The 19,438-nt window shown below is 46.2% G+C and overlaps 1 protein-coding gene across 1 annotated transcript in view; it reads right to left on the reverse strand.

Annotated features, from left to right (window-relative positions):
* The window catches only part of akap6 (A kinase (PRKA) anchor protein 6), a 75,062-nt gene that overhangs the window by 12,844 nt on the left and 42,780 nt on the right, over positions 1 to 19,438 (reverse strand). Inside the window, exons 15-18 of the mRNA XM_068338063.1 lie at positions 14,275 to 14,421; positions 11,891 to 12,151; positions 1,884 to 1,967; positions 1,643 to 1,795 (exon numbers count right to left, since the gene is read on the reverse strand). Coding sequence (XP_068194164.1) covers positions 1,643 to 1,795; positions 1,884 to 1,967; positions 11,891 to 12,151; positions 14,275 to 14,421 — 645 coding nt within the window. The remainder of the gene's footprint in view (positions 1 to 1,642; positions 1,796 to 1,883; positions 1,968 to 11,890; positions 12,152 to 14,274; positions 14,422 to 19,438) is intronic.

Genomic DNA, 19,438 nt, shown 5'->3' on the forward strand with positions numbered 1-19,438 from the left:
GGATTCACGATGAATAGAAGAGCGCAGATAAATCACCGCCGCACGCCGAGCGCCGCGGCGCCGGATGGGATTGAGGACGGCGAATGAAAAGCGCCGTCTGTTAGCCGGGAACAAAGCGTCCCACCCATGTGGGACACCTGACCACCAGGTGTCTGCGACGCGCTGTTAGCCGTTAGCTTCACCTGTGACAGGTAGAGAGGTGGGGCACCACAGAAGAAGACGTGATTGGTTGGCGGTATGATGGGCCCCGACACTCATCGCACAAAAGATGGATGAACGGGGGCGTGTCCTCGCATTGACGGCCAATCACGCGCCGGGGAACGCCGACTCGTGTGCACAAACACTCGCCGACACCCCGCACCCGGAGAGGACAGTCGTTTTATCACCCAGCAGAAGTGTTCATTTATAAGCTAAACCACCCAGATATATGCCCCACTGCCCCCCCCCAGAACCCCCAACACCCCCACCCCACTTTGTTCCTCCCCCACCCCCATGGGAAGTGAAATTACTCTCCAGCCAGGCAGTGAGGTCAAAGAGTCTGGTCTCCGTTATTTGTCTTCCCTTACTGTGTGTGTGTGTGTGTGTGTGTGTGTGTGTGTGTGTGTGTGTGTGTGTGTGTGTGTGTGTGTGTGTGTGTGTGTGTGTGTGTGTGTGTGTGGCTCATGTCCAGCAGATCCTAGTCGGTGGAATTTAAACGTTCATAAATGAGCCACGGATCCTGGACATTCAGATTGATTCGGATTCAATTTCATTCAAACTTTATTCGTCAGCGTAAAGATGAACAACAAACGTTTTCAACGACAACAGCGAAGCTACGAGCTGCTAACGGCTACGAGCTGCTAACGGCTACGAGCTGCTAATTGCTAAGAGCCGACGTGTAAGTTTAACGTCGTCCAACTCCCATCATGCCTTTCTTCCATCATTACTTTGACCCCTGACCCATCCTGCCGGCATGAAAATAGACCCGCCTACTCCACACGTCCACCAGAGGGCAGCGAAGAGTCGACCACTACAAACGCTCTTCTGTCTGTCCAACTGATCGGTGATCGATTGACAGGAATGAATTGATCGTCTCTGAGTGTCAACGTCATTGAATTACCGTTCGCTGCTTCTCCATTAACAAGGTTTAAATCAATCGCCAGATGTTTTAATCAATCGTGTTATTTATTAGTTGCACAAATTTTCGTAAACCTAGGTTTACCTGTATTTTCTAACATCTTAGGTGAAACCCAATGAACTCATTGATCAGATTAACTGATGAAAAATTAATAAAAATGAGAGTTACTTTTAGTCTTCTGCGTGAATAAAGAATAATTTACTAGCAGTAAACCGTTTTATTACCCAAACGGTTTACCTGGTAACACAACTTAACTCTTTCCATCCCATAATAAACCCCTTTTGCTGCCTGGTTCCGTGGGGGGACTGAATTCCCATCATGCTGGTGTCAAACGCGTGTGCGTTGTTCCGGAGCTGACACGGTCTCAGCTTTAGAGATTGTTCTGTAACAGAAACACCGCCGCTCCAATCACGGCGCCATCTGTCTTTCACGCTGCATCTCAGCATCAAATCAGAGTGTGACGTCCTGGCCGGGCGTGGCGGCGCGGCGTGAGGGACGGGGGGTGTAGATGTCAGGGCGTCCTACCTGCTGCTCGCCCAGCGCCCTCTTCAGGCGGTTCTGCCACTGCAGCGCCTGCATCACGATGGCCTCCCACCTCCGCTCCAGGTTGATGGACAGCAGCTGCAGGGCCTCCCGGTGCTGCTCCGCGTCTGGGTCCACCTCCGCCGTGGAGCCCGACTGTCCCGGAGGCAGAGGAGAGAGTTTAGCAGCTGGCGTCGCCCCGGTCGTCACGGTAACTAGTTGTGATCGTCGTGTTTGAACTCACCTGGTTCTGCTGCAGCAGCTTCTGACAGAGCTTCAGGACGGAGGAGACGCCACGGCGACGAGATCGCACCTCCGAGCAAAGAGACTGATGGAGACGAGGGAGGAGAGAGGAGCGGGGGTGTTTAGAATCATCACACACGTTATGTAATGTATAGAAACGTACATAAAGCTCAGTATAGAGACAGTAGAACCTCAAGATACGAACAAAAATCTGAGATACGACGTCAGTGAGACCGGATCTCGTTCTCGTGGTGGAGTAAAGACGTAGCTCGTGTGTTCTCGTGTCTTTTAGGTTTCTTTTCATTCTTATATATATTTAATTATTCACAGGTAAAGTCTGTGTGTTTATTAGTCACAATTTGGGGCTTTTTTTCAAGGCTGGAACAGATTAAAATGATCTGTTGTTTTAAATATTGTTTGACTCAGTAAGAACGGATTCAACTCGTATTTTCAGGTTTTTGTCTGTATTAAAAATGCCCAGGAAGTTACGTGTTTAACATTTTTATATACATCCCGTTTCTAACAGAACCAGAACGACTCATGAAAGCTGTTTTGTGATTAAAAGAAAGAGTAAAAAAAAAAAAAAAAGTCCAATTTGCTTACATTTATTCTTTTTCCACACAATAAGTTCGGATAACTTCTGGTCATTTGTAAGCCTTCATTAGCATGAAGATGAAATTCAGCACACAGATCCTTGATCAGCAGTAACGCCGCATAAAATAAATGACAACAACCAATATTCCCCCCTCTGTTTCCCTCGCTGCTTCCGTCTAATAAATGCAAAAGAGGAAAAAGGAAACAGGAGGATTGGCAGCGCCTATTATAAATCACTATATGCTGATGAGTTTCCACACGCAAAGGTCAGCCAGTGTGTGTGTGTGTGTGTGTGTGTGTGTGTGTTTGCAGGTTTCAACGTTTACTCTTGCGGGATCGTGCACAAGTGTGTGTGCAAACATATGCATGTATGCTTATGCATGTGTGTGTGTGTGTGTGTGTGTGTGTGTGTGTGTCACAGAGAATAGATCGGACAGCCTCTCCAGCGACAACCAAACACGTCCGAGCCCCAAACTATTTATGCTAATCCTGCCCGCCTGCTGAAAAGCACTTCCTTTACATTTTCTTTACATTTTTTCAATAAATATTAAACACTATTACAATGAAATGGGATTCTCTCTCTTTCTCTCTCTCTGCTGCACACACACACACACACACACACACACACACACACACACACACACACACACACACACACACACACACACACACACACACTCAACCCTTCTCCTCCTGTCTTTCATCCCTTCCTCGCTCTCTTCAGTTTAGCATATCTGCGGCCGCCCGGTCGTCTAAACAGGAGACGGGGATGCAGAATACAGCCGACAGGATCAAGAGGACAAGCCTGGTGTGTGTGTGTGTCTGTGTGTGAGTGTGTGTGTGTGAGTGTGTGTGTGAGTGTGTGTGTGTGTGTGTGAGGCGGAGGATAAATTCATTTGGAGGAGGTGTGTGTTTCCTGGAAGGTCTTCAACAACACAAAGTGGGAAACACACGACTGACGGTTCTGCGTAGACGGGGAAGCTGCTTCAGAGTTTTAAATAAGTTTAAATGTTTGTTACTTTGTTAAAAAAGATCCGATCCGTTCCTTAAAAAGTCGACGCCTTCAGGAAACACGAGAATCAGTTTTATTGAGAAGAAAACTGCAGGTGCAAATAGATATTTTAGCCGGGAACTGAGAGAATGTAGAGTCTCTGTTGTTTCTGCTCGGGTTCCTGCAGCTTCTCCATTCAGTTCCGGTCGGGTTGGACCCGTATTGAATCCGACGGCTCCACACACACACACACACACACACACACACACACACACACACACACACACACACACACACACACACACACACACACACACAAATATTTGCTTAAAAGCTTTTCTTCCGGAATCCATGGGAAACCACAGAGTGGATGCTGAGAAAGAGACGGAGGATGCGGAGATGGAGGGATGAGAAGGACGGTGGGTGGGACGGGTCGACGGATGATGTGGCGGGAGGAAGAAGAGGCAGAGGATCAGGGAGAGGGATGAAGAGAGATTAAGACCAAGAGAGGAAGGACAGAACCGCTCCTGAAGGCGGACTCGTCTCCACCGGAGAGGGTGGTGTCATCAGCGAACCTGATGAACTTTACGTCGGAACTAAACCTGAAAGGAACGCGACAAAATTACTACATGAGGTGTTTTGGTGATCAAGACAGAAACCTGGACCACCAGAGGTATGAGGCCTGGACCACCAGAGGTACGAGGCCTGGACCACCAGAGGTACGAGGCCTGGACCACCAGAGGTACGAGGCCTGGACCACCAGAGGTACGAGGCCTGGACCACCAGAGGTACGAGGCCTGGACCACCAGAGGTACGAGGCCTGGACCACCAGAGGTACGAGGCCTGGACCACCAGAGGTATGAGGCCTGGACCACCAGAGGCATGAGGCCTGGACCACCAGAGGCATGAGGCCTGGACCACCAGAGGTATGAGGCCTGGACCACCAGAGGTACGAGGCCTGGACCACCAGAGGCATGAGGCCTGGACCACCAGAGGTACGAGGCCTGGACCACCAGAGGTACGAGGCCTGGACCACCAGAGGTACGAGGCCTGGACCACCAGAGGTACGAGGCCTGGACCACCAGAGGTACGAGGCCTGGACCACCAGAGGTACGAGGCCTGGACCACCAGAGGTACGAGGCCTGGACCACCAGAGGTACGAGGCCCGGACCACCAGAGGTCTGGACCACCAGAAGGAGAGCTGACCACAACCAGGGATCCAGAGGAACCAGGTGAGGTGGTTCTGGTACCTGGACCCGTAGAAGGAACGACGGGCGTGACGACAAACCGTCACTCGTCTCTCTGGTCAAACTCAAGGTCGCCAAACAGGACGGACACGAAAAGAAGGAGTGATGTCTTTATCTCTCTGGTTTCTCTCGTCGGCCGCCGTCCTCCTTCAGGAAGCGTGACGACTGGAGATAAACAAATCTCAGATCTGCTTTACTCCTCCTCTAAATCCCCCTCTCTCCTTCTCTCTCTCCTCTTCCTCCTCTCTCAATCTTGATCTCTCTTCACAGCTCCACCCCTCCATCGCTCTTATTCCTAAATCTCCCCCTCCTTAAAAGAAAATCCTCTTAACTCTCCTCCACCTCCTCATTTTTACAATCTAATTACTGAGACCTGTTGTGAAGAGAGGGATAAGTGGAGGGATGGAGAGAAGGATGGGAGGGAGGAGAGGAGAGACGGAGGAGAATGGAGGTTGTTAAGGTGCTTTTAAACAGTAAAGTGCATTGACTTTCATTGGTTTGAGTGATATGTAGGTTGAAATCCAAACAATATAAAAGCATCATTTAAAGGAAAAAAACAGCAGCTGGTGGAATGTGTTGTTTTTTACAATGTCAGCCTGTCAAAAAAATTAAAATAGTTCTTTGGAGAGACGGAAAAGACTCGAAACAAAAGAGGAGAGCCACAAACCAATCCACGTGACGTCGATGAAACGTCAAGTGGGGGGAGTCAGAAGCTTCTTCTCCATCATCGATTTCACCGTTGGAGGGGCGGGGCTTCAGACGGAGAAGGCAAAGGCCAATCAGAAGTCAGCAAGCTGCCACGTCTTCATATTTTACTTCAAAAGGCTGAAAATACGTCTGCGTGTCCAAGATTTTGATAAACGATTTCATTTCGCCCGTCGTTCGCCGACTTTAGCTTTAGCCGTGAGCTAATTAACGTTAAAGGCGAACGACTGAACGGGTCAGAAACGGAACAAGGGAGGTAAAAAGAGGAATGTAGTTGGAATGGAGAGAAATAAAGATGTGAAAGAGAGATTTAACAAGGACGAGAAAGAAGGGAAGAAGACAAGGACGAACTGGAAAACCAGGAAGCAGAAAGGGGAGGCGAGAGCGAGAGCGGAGGATTTGGGGCTGCTCGCACCGTAACCCAGTGGATATTTCAATCAATTACCATTAATTAGAAATCTCTGATTAATTCTATTTGTTGATTAAGTCAATTAAAACCACAAGCACTCGTTATCGCACAACGAGCCTAATGAATTCCTGCTGACAATTTGTTCCCACACACACGTTCCCCTTCCGCCGACGCTAATAGCGCCTACAGCTAACCAAACTTTGAGGCTCGCACACTCGTCTACCCGTCTCTTCTCTCCTCATACTTGTCTGGATCCGTTCCATCACTCCTCGTTCTCCGAGTTACTTCTTCATTCCCTCGTTTCTTCTAAAAAAAAAAAAACAGTCTCCTGTCACCTCAACCTCTTCAAAATGATGGTTTCCTCGCCGTAATCAAAAGTTTTTCGCGAGCGAAACGTAACCGGACTACCTGGATGTGAGCACCTTCATCCCTACAGAGGAGTGGTTGAACCGTAACCACGGAAACCATCACTTGGATTGATGATGAAAAAGTCTAAACATTCACTGAAGGTCATTTCGGTAGCAGCTAGCAGATGCTAGCAGCAGCCAGCAGCGTGAACCGCCATGTGCATCGCACATTTATTGTGTAATAATCTAATCGTAACGTGTATTTGTTACACGTTTTGATGCATTTTTATGCTTTATAAAACATTTATGTCTGAATTTTGGGGGGCTTGGAACGGATTTGGACATTTACATGGAAAACGCGTCTCTACTTACGACATTTCTTCCAGAACCGATTAATTTCATAAGTAGGGGTACCGCTGTATTCCTTTTATGTTTGGAGGGCGGAGGCAAAGCCCCGCCTCCAAATCCCAATCCCAAATCATGCAGATGAAACCCCGATCGATGGGCCAAAAAAAAACCCCCGCCGCCGTCACGCGACAGTTGTAAATTACTAGCCGACGTGGTTTTGCACGCGCGCGGCGTTTTAGCGATGAAAGCTCGACTCCTCGAACATCGGGCAGTAAACAAACGCAGGATGTATGAAGCGCCGGAGTAAAAAGCATTTCACTGCTGGCGCTAATGCAAGCAGAGCGAACGCGCCGCTGATGGCGGGTTAAAACGCCGCCATCAATAAAACCCAATCTGCGTCCGTCTGTCGGCGTCTCGCTGCTGATTCGTCTCTTCACCTCCGTCTCTTCATTCCCTTCTTTCCTCGACTCGCTTTACAGGATCTCTGTCCTTTTGGGTTCTCGTCCCTAAAGTTCTACCTTTCAAAAAGTTTCCTTCTTTATTCCATCTTTCTTCCTTGCATCCTAAGTGACCTCTCCTCTTCCTCTCCTCTTCCTCTCCTCTTCCTCTCCTCTTCCTCTCCTCTTCCTCTCCTCTTCCTCTCCTCTTCCTCTCCTCTTCCTCTCCTCTTCCTCTCCTCCCATCTTTGATCCATCTCTCTCTCTTTTCTCTTTCTGTCTCTGTTCTGTTTGATTCCCTCTCTTGTTTCGACTCCTTTAACAGATGAAAGACGCCGAGTGTTTTCTTCAGGTGAAGATGAAAGTCTGATGGTGTTTTGTTGACGGCGTTACCGTGGCGACGCCTCACCTGTTTTCCTCGCCTTCAACTCCTAACGAGCGACTCTTAACGAGAAAACACCTCTTCAAAACACCGACGAGCGCAGACACGCACTTAAAACACGACTACAACCACCAGAGGTAATCAAAAGGAACGCACACACACACACACACACACACACACACACACACACACACACACACACACACAGCGGGGAGTCTCTGCTTTAATCCTCGTATCGATAGAGCCTCTCTGTCACCTCCCATTAGCGGCCAGAGGAACAATGGGTTTGTGATGGGGGGGGGGTCGAGGCCGTCTATTATGGGATGGGAGGTTACAGAGTGTGGGACTGTGATGTCATCGTTACTACAGGTAAACCTCGGCTAACGTCGTTTGGAGTCCCGTCGCTCTCAATTCTATGTTTGTTTCCCACAAGAAAATTACAGGTAAAAATTAAATCAAGTTGACGTCATTTATAATTATAAAATCATCAAATCACCGGTGAACCGTTAGAAACACTTAATGTCATGTTACTGGACAATAAATCAGAATACAACATATAAGATCATATTACCAGCCCGTAGCAACCCCCGTGACCCACGATGAGGAAGACGAGATGAAGACGAGATGGAGACGATTTTTCTATATTATAATAAAAATATATACATTAAAAAAAAGTACTATATTAAAATGTTTTATTATTTGTCAGATTAAAATATAAATTCACTTTAACCAAACATTGTTAAAATGCATGCATTAATAAAGTTCAGTACAAAAGTGAAAATACTTGAATACGCCGTTTTCGACCTAACCTGTGTTACTTTATCCACCACACGTCTGTTAGCATTAGCGCTCATATGCTAATGGATGCTAAGCATCATGTTCCGTATCAACAGGACAATAAAGTTTTACTTTTCAACCAAACTGAGAACAAAATCCAGGACTTGGTTCTAAAACGTCTCCTTGCAGCTGCGTCCGGGTTCACCGCCAGCGTTTGGTCCCGTCGGCACGGCGACCCACGACGGCCACACGTGTCATGGCTGGGTTAACCCCCTCGGGGGGGGGGGCTTGAGGGCACAAATGAACAGTTTGCCCTCCCCTGAGGCCCCTGGGGGCCCCGGAGTGTTGGGCCGGAGCCCAGCTGGCCCACCTGGTCGCCCGTCCGGTTTTTTTTTTACATGTATGTTAAGCTGCTGATGCAGAGGAGGGCGGGGTTAACACCTCCCAAACGCCAGAGGAAGTCGGGTTCATGATGGGGGGGGGGGTGTGCAGGCGGGTCAGGAGCTAAAAATGCAGTGAAGAAGAGGTAACGGATCAGAAACGAGCCCCCCCAGCCTGACGGGTCGATGCGTCCATCGGTCCCGTCGCAGGGCGGCGGCAGCTGGGCGGGGCATATCGGTGGCCAATCGCAGAAGAAGGCCAGATTCTAGAGGTGGGAGGGGGGGTCTGACAAACAGCAGGGGGGCGGCTGGATGAAAATAGCCATGACTGGGGGAACGGGACGTGTTATAAATGATGCCCACAGGGCAGAGACCAGGGCCAGCGGGGGCCGTGATGAGGTGTTGGTGGGGGGGGGGACGGTTTCATCTGGTGTCAGCAGTGGGGGGAGGGGGGGCAGCTGGAGGGATAACAAGAGAGAGATGCAAGGGAACGGGGGTGGGGGGGCAGGTAAGTGAAGCACAGAGAGACGGCGGGGCCAGATGGGGGGGGACGGAGACAGACGGCCTCACTTCACACAAAAACGCCCGACACTGATATCCACAAGGCCCCGCCCCCCCACCGGTGAGGTCATCGGTCCGGTCCGACGCCAGAAAATATCGACAGCGGGAGGGGGTCCAGACGAGGGTTTACGGGGGGGTCGCTGAGGAGGAACGAGGTGTGAGCGATGATGTCGTCAATACCAATATCAATATCAATGATCACAAGGACAATTATGCACCGATTCAATACGATCAGAAATATTTCCACATCAGAATTCTTTTCACTGAAGATGAACCACAGATTTTATGTTTCTGACTGTAGAATGTTTCATTTAATGTTTCATTTAATGTTTCATTTAATGTTTCATTTATTGTTTCATTTAATGTTTCATTTAATGTTTCATTTAATGTTTCATTTATTGTTTCATTTAATGTTTCATTTAATGTTTCATCCCACTGAAGTAACACCTCCAGGAAATTATTATATATTCAATATGGTGCATTTTAAAAAAAGTTCATCTTAATATATGAACAGATTATTTTATACATTAACCTTTTAACGCTCAACACAATTATTTTTGTAGATAAAAAAAAAAACAAATCAAGGAAAATAAAATTTTCTGATGAAAAAGTCGTTTTAATTACAGTAAATAAAATTGTTTTGAAAATTTCACGAAAAGACTGAAATGTGCAATTTAGTAGTAATTACACTTTATTCTAAGGTAAATACAAATCTCACGTCCCAAATAAATTCACCTTTTAAAATTATTAAAATATAAACTCTTAATAAAGTTGGCAAAATGAGGAAAATAGAAGGAAATAAAAGTGAACCCGTTTCACGGAGCTCAAACGTTTCATTCCACGTTTAAAGAAGTTCAGAAGAACAGACGGTCGGACTGAAGCCTTATTCCTTATATGGGCATTTTAACTTCACTTCCTGTTCCTGACCTTCCTGTGATGATGACACAAATTCTCTGCATCACTAGTGACCACCAGCGTGTCAACGTTTGTTTGGCGTCGAGTCACCAGTGGACCTCGAACACAACGAGGCCCGCGGGTCGACGCCGTACCTGAAAGGTAGCGTCTCCACTGGGCGTGGCTCGGCTGGGAGCCACACCCATTAAAAGGTACACACCCATTAGAGGGCCACGCCCATTAAAGGTACACACCCATTAGAGGGCCACGCCCATTAAAGGTACACACCCATTAGAGGGCCACGCCCATTAAAGGTACACACCCATTAGAGAGCGCGTTAGACGGACGTTCGTCGCCGCCGCCGCCCCCCCAGCATCAACGACTGCCGTTTATCTCCGAGCCAATCGATTCCCTCCCGTTATATCAGTCGTCTGTTTCGCTTTCCTGCGATTCCTCTCCTTCGCCAACACGAATTTGTGCGTGTGCGTGCTTTTTGTAAACGAACGCCCGTCAACAGTCGCTTGTGGGGTCACGACCTCCGGGGCTCCGTCTGGTTTCTCCAGCGGCAACGAGCTGCAGGGCGGGAATCAACCCCCCCCCTCTGTTTCTATCCATACAAATGACTTCTATCAATATTTCCAATCTTCATTTCTGCAGAAGCTCAGAGTCTCTGAATCGATGGCTTCACAGCGACGAGCATCAGAGGGAGGAGGCGCCTCAGACGGCGTGTTTCTGTACGGTTTCATCATCTGTGTGTGTGTGTGTGTGTGTGTGTGTGTACGATGATCAATTTCCAACTCATCGGATGACATCACAGGACAGGGAATACGAGCGCGTACCGGCGCCTCCATCCAACAGGTAACCATGGAAACGATAAAACACGGCAACCGCTTCCGTACAGTCGGGTTTGGAACGCGACAGATGGATAGGTGGAACCAGTTCTGACATCACAAACAAGACATGACTATAAAAGTAAATTATCACTGAAAAAATTTAATCTGTCGGATAATTTTGTTTGTTTATTTATATATTTTTATGTTTTTATGATTTATAATGTCCAGATTTCACTTATCAATCACATATCATCTTGTTTTATTCAAAGGATTAATTAAAGAGCGAATATTTTGTTCCCATGACAGAAATCAGACAAAATAATTTTTTATTTAAACTCAAATTTGATTGTTTTCACTGTAAAAACTTTTGTAATCTGGATTAAAATCTGCGTCTGGAGTGATTAAAGTTGTTGTTGTCGCCGTGGAGACGTTGCCTTTTGCTGTTTTTCATGCATTCATTTATTCGTTCGTCTCTGCGTGTATGTACGTCTCATTTGCATATTCCTATGCATCTGTGTGTGAGTTTAAAAGTTAGTTTTAATTTCCCAGTGTGTGTGTGTTCACATATACTTTACATAATACACTTTATTGTGTACAGCTGTGTGTGTGTGTGTGTTCTCAGTTGTCAGTCACGCGGCGGGGCTAGGCTAATCAGCGCAGCTAGCTGTTCCCTGTGTGATGTAGGCTGATTAATATCCTGTTAGCGTCCTGCGGCTTTTAAGGCTAACCGCTGTTTCCTCCATACATCCATCGCTGCCAAACAGCCTGTTTTCATCTGGCCTCATTAAGACGACGCATCACCGCGCTTAGCAACACACACACACACATGTGTTTTTTTAAGCTTAATGCTGATTGGCCAAAGTTCTCTCGCATATTTGATAAGAAAAGTTGATGAAGAAAAGTTAAGTGACGCGTCTCCTGAGTGACGGAGCTCCAGTTTAGTCGTGTTTAACCTCATTTATCTCTGAATTTAACATAAAGTAGAACCTCGACCGCATCTCGTTCTTTACCACGTGTTGGCGGATGGATGCGACATCAGTGAGACCGCATCTCGTTCCTTACCACGTGTTGTTGCAGCTCTACTGAACTCTGGCGCCCCCTACCTTGAAGCTGTGGAGCTGCTGGGGGGTGTCGGCGTGCTGCTTCAGACAGGAGTTGAAGATCAGCAGCTCGGTGTCCCTAAGCCACGCCTTCAGCTCTTTGATCCTCGCCTCCAGTTGCTCCAGCAACGAGTTGGTCAGCGGCGACAGCGCCGACCGGCGCCGCTCCGCCGGGACGCCGCCGCCTCCCACCAGCAGAGAGTTAGCGCTCCCTGATTGGTCCTCCCGGCGGGAGGCGGGTCCTGAGTGCTCCAAGAGGATTTTCTGGAAGGCGAGAAGAGACATCGATCGATCACCTTCACAGCTGAGCCGATCAATAATCAAATCATGAATCACAGCAGTAACCGTGGGTAACCATGAAGGCCCTGCAGCCAATCCAGACACCATCATCATCATCACCATCATCACCATCATCATCACCATCACCATCATCATCATTATCACCATCATCATCATCACCATCATCATCACCATCATCACCATCATCACCATCACCATCATCATCATCATCATCATCACCATCATCATTATCACCATCATCACCATCATCACCATCATCACCATCATCACCATCATCACCATCACCATCATCACCATCATCATCACCATCATCATCATCACCATCATCACCATCATCACCATCACCATCATCACCATCATCATCACCATCATCATCATCATCACCATCATCATTATCACCATCATCACCATCATCACCATCATCACCATCATCACCATCATCACCATCACCATCACCATCATCATCATCACCATCATAAATTGTCCAGAAGTCTCAGGACATTCGTGTGTGCTGATTGGTCCGTTAATATGCTACTCAGACACCATGTTGGGCTGGAGGGGGGGCAGCGTGGGGGGGTCATGGGGGTGTGAAGACGGATAGCTGGAGCCCAACAGACCTTTTAATATATAACGAACATTTTGGAAAGAAAAGAAAAAACCCTTAAACATAAATTAAAGGGAGGATAAAAGAGATAAAAGCTAATAAAAAAGACAAAGACGGGGGGGGGGTTAACTGGAGGAAAGAAGAGGAACAGGAAGGAGGGATGAAGGTGAACGGGGGGGTTTGGAAGGTCCCCACAGGAAGTTACACACCTGCTAACACGCGGCGCTCGCTAACAAGAACACGCTAACAAAACGTTAGACGTCTTCCGTCGGGGTTGAAGGTCAAAGGTCACGCCTTCTGGGGGGGGGGGGGGTCAGAAAACCGGGAATAGCGATCGGAGCGCCGATCCCACGTGAGCGAACGGAAGAGACGGAGGATGAAGGAGAAGAGGGAGATTGGAAATGTCTGCTTCACTGACGCCTCCTTCCATCACTACCCACAATCCCTCTGTTCCCCGATGACACACACGCAGCTTTGATGTGTGTGTGAGTGTGTGTGTGTGTGTGTGTGAGTGTGTGTGTGTGTGTGTGTGTGTGTGTGTGTGTGTGACGGTCCAAATGTCTCTTTGTCGGTAATAGAAGTTTAATCTCAGTCTGGTTACTGTGGCGGAAACACACACACACACACACACACACACACACACACACACACACACACACACACACACACACAGCGACGCTCATCTGTTGCTGTTGTTTAATTTCTAAAATGGAATCTGTCTCAGCGACAGCGGTACATATGTTAATGCTCACACACACACACACACACACACACACACACACACACACACACACACACACACACACACACACACACACACACACACACACACACACACACACACACACAGATGGTGTTTGCTCTGTGTGTGTGTGAAAGACTTTAACGCGTCGACGCTCAACAGGAGAGTTTTTCGTTTCTTCTCAGGAACAAAGTCACATCGACGTTTCTCAGCCTCCTGACGAGCCGCCGCCAGCTGTCGCCGCCGCTGCCAGCGTAGCATTAATGGCCGCCGCCGCTGCTAGCGTAGCATTAATGGCCGCCGCCGCTGCTAGAGTAGCATTAACCGCCGCCGACGTGCCAATCAGCGAGGAGCACCAACTTCTTCGCTAGTTTTTACAATGACGTGAACTATTTCAGGTGTCAAGACTCCGGGAGTCAAAGCTAAACATCGGTGACTCAACTACAACTCCCATGATGCACTTCAGTTAGACACACCTACAGGCACACCTGTTGGTTTGTTCCATTCTGTCAGTAGGCGTGCTGGTTGCTCAGAATCCATTCCCTATGCGCTGCTGTTTGATCCACAGCCACAGGTGCTGAGGATTATGGGTAATGTAGTGTTCAAGTGTGGTTGTGTGTGTGTGTGTGTGTGTGTGTGTGTGTGTGTGTGTGTATGGTTGTGTGTGTGTGTGTGTGTGTGTGTGTGTGTGTGTGTGTGTGTGTGTGTGTGTGTGTGTGTGTGTGTGTGTGTGAGTGTTACCTCCAGCTGGGCCCAGGTGTGTGTCAGGTCGTGGATCTTCTGGTGGAAGCCTCCTGGCAGTGCGGTCCCGCTCCTCTTCATCGCCTCGGCGCGGCCCAGAAGCCCCGCCTTCCTGCTCGCCAGCATCATCAGCTCGGTGTGGCTGCTCTGTGGGGGGGTAGATAGCGGTTATAGGGTAAACCGACCCCCCCACAACCTCCCACTACCTACGGAGGCGGGTCAGACCCAACTGGTGACATCATCACCAGTTGGACGTCATGGAAACGGACGTCATGGAAAAGGTGAGCTAGCTGCAGGCTAAAGAAACGTTAGCATTAGCATCCAGCTAGTATCGGTGTCGTTTGACTTTCATTTACGATTAAACCATTAAACTCCTCCTCTTCCTCTCCAGGTGGGGGAAACACGATGAAGAGTCTTCATCCTCCGTTCACACCTTTCCTCTCTCCTACTTCCTTTCCTCTCTCCTACTTCCTTTCTTCTCTCCTACTTCCTCTCTCCTACTTCCTTTCCTCTCTCCTACTTCCTTTCCTGTCTTTTATTTGTTTCCTCTTTCCTACTTCCTTTCTTCGCTCCTACTTGTTTCCTGTCTCCTACTTCCTCTCTCCTACTTCCTTTCCTCTCTATTTCCTTTGTTCTCTCCTACTTGTTTCCTCTCTCCTACTTCCTTTCCTGTCTTTTACTTGTTTCCTCTCTCTCTCTCCTACTTCCTTTCTTCTCTCCTACTTGTTTCCTCTCTCATACTTCCTTTCCTCTCTCCTACTTCCTCTCTCCTACTTCCTTTCCTCTCTCCCACTTCCTTTCCTCTCTCCTACTTCCTTTCCTCTCTCCTACTTCCTTTCCTCTCTCCTACTTCCTTTCCTCTCTCCTACTTCCTCTCCATCGCTCCTCATCGCCTCTCTTTCTCCTCTCCGCTCCATTATTAGCATAACTCCTCCGTCGTTTTTTTTGTTTTTTTGGGGGGGTTTAATTTAGCCCCGCCCCCTCCTCCTCCTGTCGTTCTCCTCCTCCTCTTTTCATTTTCTGCATCGATAGCTACTTGATTCTACTTTTCCCTCGTCGTTTATCATTACAGCTCGGCCCCATTTGAATATTTAAATGTCTCTTCTCTGACTTTGTGTGTGTGTGTGTGTGTGTGTGTGTGTGTGTGTGTGTGTGTGTGTGTGTGTGTGTGTGTGTGTGTGTGTGTGTGTGTGTGTGTTTTTGCTGCGCTGTCATCGGAGAGGCGTCGGCCATTTTTCACCGTGGCCCGTTGTGATGGAGATGCTATCGCTCAGCGCTAACCGCCATCCATCCCCTTCACTTAGCTAATAGCGGCGCCGCGAGAACGAGGGATCGACAGCAGGAAGAAAAAAAAAGAGAGAAGAGGAGCTGAAGGTAAATATGTCAGCGTCACGGGAAATAATAGCATTTATTCGCTGATGGCTAATATTGATTTTAAAAAGGGGGGAGGGAGCTCCTGGGGGGGGTTTGTTGTTGTTTGTTTGAAGGATGTCGTCGATCCAAAGTCAAAGAAACGAGGAGAAACAGACAAGATTAAAATGCATGAGATCCCAACTTTAAGATAAGTGCTGAGCGAGGGATGTTCAGATGGGGGGGTGACTGGGGGGGCCTGGGGGGGGCGCATGGATGGATAGTTGTGATGTATTCATGCCTCGAGTCAATCTTCATGCAAGGATGGACGGAGAGACGAAGGCCCGAGGATGGAGGGAGGAAGAGGAGGAGACAAAGACAAAGAGACTCCTGCTGTGGGGGGGGGGGTAAAAAATGAGGTGGGGAGGACAGAAAGAAGAAAACTGGACGCATCGATATGGAGACATCAAAGGGAACGCTCAGACAGGAAGTGTTTTAGAGCATCTGTCGTGTGATTGGCTCAGAGGATGCTGCTGGAGCGTTTCTAAAATCATCATCAGGCTGACAATTATTAAAAAACAAAGAAGTTTAACTCCTGAAGAAAAAATCTCTTTTAGATGGAAATGTTTAAAAATTTTAAACATTTTTAAAAAAAATTTAATTTAGTCGTAAATGTCCCGCTGACATTGATGATGTCACCTTGAAGGGAATTGTGGTCCAAACTGGTGCAGAAAGTTTCAAAGGATGAAAACAAAAATACAAATAAATAGATAAAATAATAAAAGTCATAAAACAAAAACAGAAAATTAAAAAAAATTGGATAAATGTTAATATTAAATCAATTACAGCTGTTCATTTGTTTGATTTTGTGTTAAATTTAGTTAAATGTGTTGGCGAGACGTCCTCCACGACGACCCTCCATCGTCACCTCAAACACGTTTCCATGGAAACCACACCAAATAAAGCCAGTTCACACAACAGAAAACTATTCCTCTTCCACAATTTCAAACGTCTAGACAGAAATTATGAAGCATTCGTCGCATTAATTCTGACTAACGGCTCATTTTCTCCGTTAGAAACGCCGTTTCACTGAAGCTGCTTTACTGTCAAGAAAGGCTTTGATGTCGAGTCCATCAGACGGTTACATACATGACGCATGTATGTTTGTCTACATGTACCGTACGTCAGGATATACAGGAGAACGTATGAACGGTTCGACCCTGCTGCTGCTAGCTTCAATGTTAGCTTAGCTGCTTAAATAGGAAGCTTCCTGTATGTTAACCCTTTAAAGCCTGGACCATGAACTAACTGTTGGAAAAATCAATTTTTTGGAAAAAAAAAAAGGTATTAATGGAAATTGCTGAAAACTTTATCCAAAAAAAGTAACATAAATATGTATATAAGAGCTTTATGTTGTATATTTTTTTGCTAACTTTTTCCAGTTTTTCCAGTTTTATTTTAATTTTTAAATTTTAATTTTTAAAATTAAAATTTAAAAAAATTCCCGGAAATTTGAGCAAAAAACTTTTTTTTTTAATTTAAATTTTTAAAATTTAAATTACAAAAAAGTTCCTGGAAAAAGTTAGCAAAAAAATATACACATTAAAGCTCTTATATATATACTGTATATACGTTACTTTTTTTGGATACGTTTTTCAGAAATTTTCTTTACTACCATGTTTTCCAAAGCAGTTAGAAAAAAAATGTCAAATTCATAAAAATTCCGAAAGGCCCGCAGATTCAAATATGATAGACCTCGCTTTAAAGGGTTAATTCTTTAACTGCTGTTATAAAAAAACAAATTCAACAACTTCATCATTTCATCCGTCTCGGCAGAGTCATCAGCCGCCGCCACCACCAGCATCTGGACCCCCAAGGTCGTTCTTAATCCACTCGTCTTTTGCGATCGAACTCCTTTTAATTAGCAAAAACAAACGAGAGAAGGGGAAAAAATTCACAGCGAATTCCAACAGATCCGGCACAAATATATTTAAATTCACGTCACCAATGTGTGATCACGTGTGTGTGTGTGTGTGTGTGTGTGTGTGTGTGTGTGTGTGTGTGTGTGTGTGTGTGTGTGCGCCGCAGAAATGTCAGAGCTTCTGGAAAACAGAGGAGCGAGGGATGAACGCTTGACAAAACAGATGAGAGGGAAAAAAGGGGGGATGAGGGGGGAGAAAATCAACAAGCAATCAGAAGTTTAATTTGGTCCGCATATTAATGAGCGAGGAGCTGAAATGTCAGCAAAAATGCAGTCATACATGAAAAACATTTAATGCATTTTGAACATCGGGTTTTTCTTCTTGCAGATTCATCTTATCCTCCAAATGAGGGTTTGTCGGAGGCTGCGTAACGGAACCATTCCGTCGCCGCGGTAACAAAAGTTGAAGGGGGGGGGGAAGCGATGTTAATATTCTCTTTTTCCTCGCCGTCTGTTCCCTCGTTCCTCTCCGGGCTGTTTTCTCTCTCCGTCTTTTTTTCCGTTTAAATCGTCTAAATGTTTGTTTTCTTCTGTTTACCTTTTCTGTCCTCCTTTCCCATCATCCCCCTCTCCATCCCATTTTTTATGATGCCATATGGCCACTTCCTGTCTGAGAGTACCGCTGGTTGATCTGATGTTGGAACGGCGTCTCTGTTTCTCGAGCATCAACAACAAGACAACAACCTTCTTTCTTCCGTTTGTGCGTCTTTGAGGAGGATTTTCGAACATGAAGCTGTGATAATTTATTTCATTTCGCTCCACTCTGCAAGAAATGTGAAGATAATTGGAATAATTACGCCTGAATATTTAATTTTATTTCTAAATGATGCATTCAAGGACATCTTTATGTTTCACCTCTGCTGTTATTATTATATTATTCTACGTCTGTATTTAAAGGTCAAACTGAAGTTACATTAGCTTCATTCTTTTCGACATTTTAAGGATTTTTTTTTTTTTTGGCATAATTTTAAACACAACCTGTGTTTCCATGGTTACCGTTTGAACTCTTCTCATTCTCATCAATGTTTTTGTTTCAGCAAAAGATCTCAGACTTTATTCTAAATTATTTCCTGTGATTGTCCACAAATACTGAAGTGATGTTTTTATCTATTTAGACGTTTGTGACCTATTTTATTTCCATGGCAACAGGTAACGGCAATTGTTAACATTTATAAATTAAAATCTAACTTTAAACGATCACAACATTAAAAAACAACTGATTTTTTATTTGAGTTCATTCCAGCGTTTAGACGGACCCCGAGTCTGTTTGTCTGAGAGTTTCTGGAAGTTTTTCTTTCACCGAATCAGAAGCAGAGAAACGCCCCCCCCTCCACCCCCCCAGAGGAAAAAACGACAAAAGAGCCAGCAACGTGTTTTAATTGTCGCCACGGAAACCAGATGAATGAGCTGTTTGACTGGCCGGTAAAGACGGCTCAGCATTCAGTGTGTGTGTGTGTGTGTGTGTGTGTGTGTGTGTGTGTGTGTGTGTGTGTGTGTGTGTGTGTGTGTGTGTGTGTGTGTGTGTGTGTGTGTGTGCTTTAGGAGGTCATCTGGACAAAACAAGAAGGGTGAAATTTCTACCACTGAGAAGGAGAGAAAACAAAAAGTTGAAAAACTAAAAAAATTTAAAAAAAATGTTTACAAGAAATTTTTAAAAAGAATTAAATCTAAAAACTGATCAAATAATTTCCCCGATAGGATCAATAAAGTTCATTTATTCTTATCATTCTTATTATTATTTTAAAAATAAATGTTCCCACCTTTGAGAACACTGGACAGGAAGAGGAAGCGAGAGGCGGGGCAAAGCGTCACCTGAGCTCAGGGGACCAATCA

The sequence above is a fragment of the Antennarius striatus genome, chromosome 17, assembly GCF_040054535.1.
Source record: "Antennarius striatus isolate MH-2024 chromosome 17, ASM4005453v1, whole genome shotgun sequence".
NCBI classification, from domain to species: Eukaryota; Metazoa; Chordata; class Actinopteri; order Lophiiformes; family Antennariidae; genus Antennarius; species Antennarius striatus.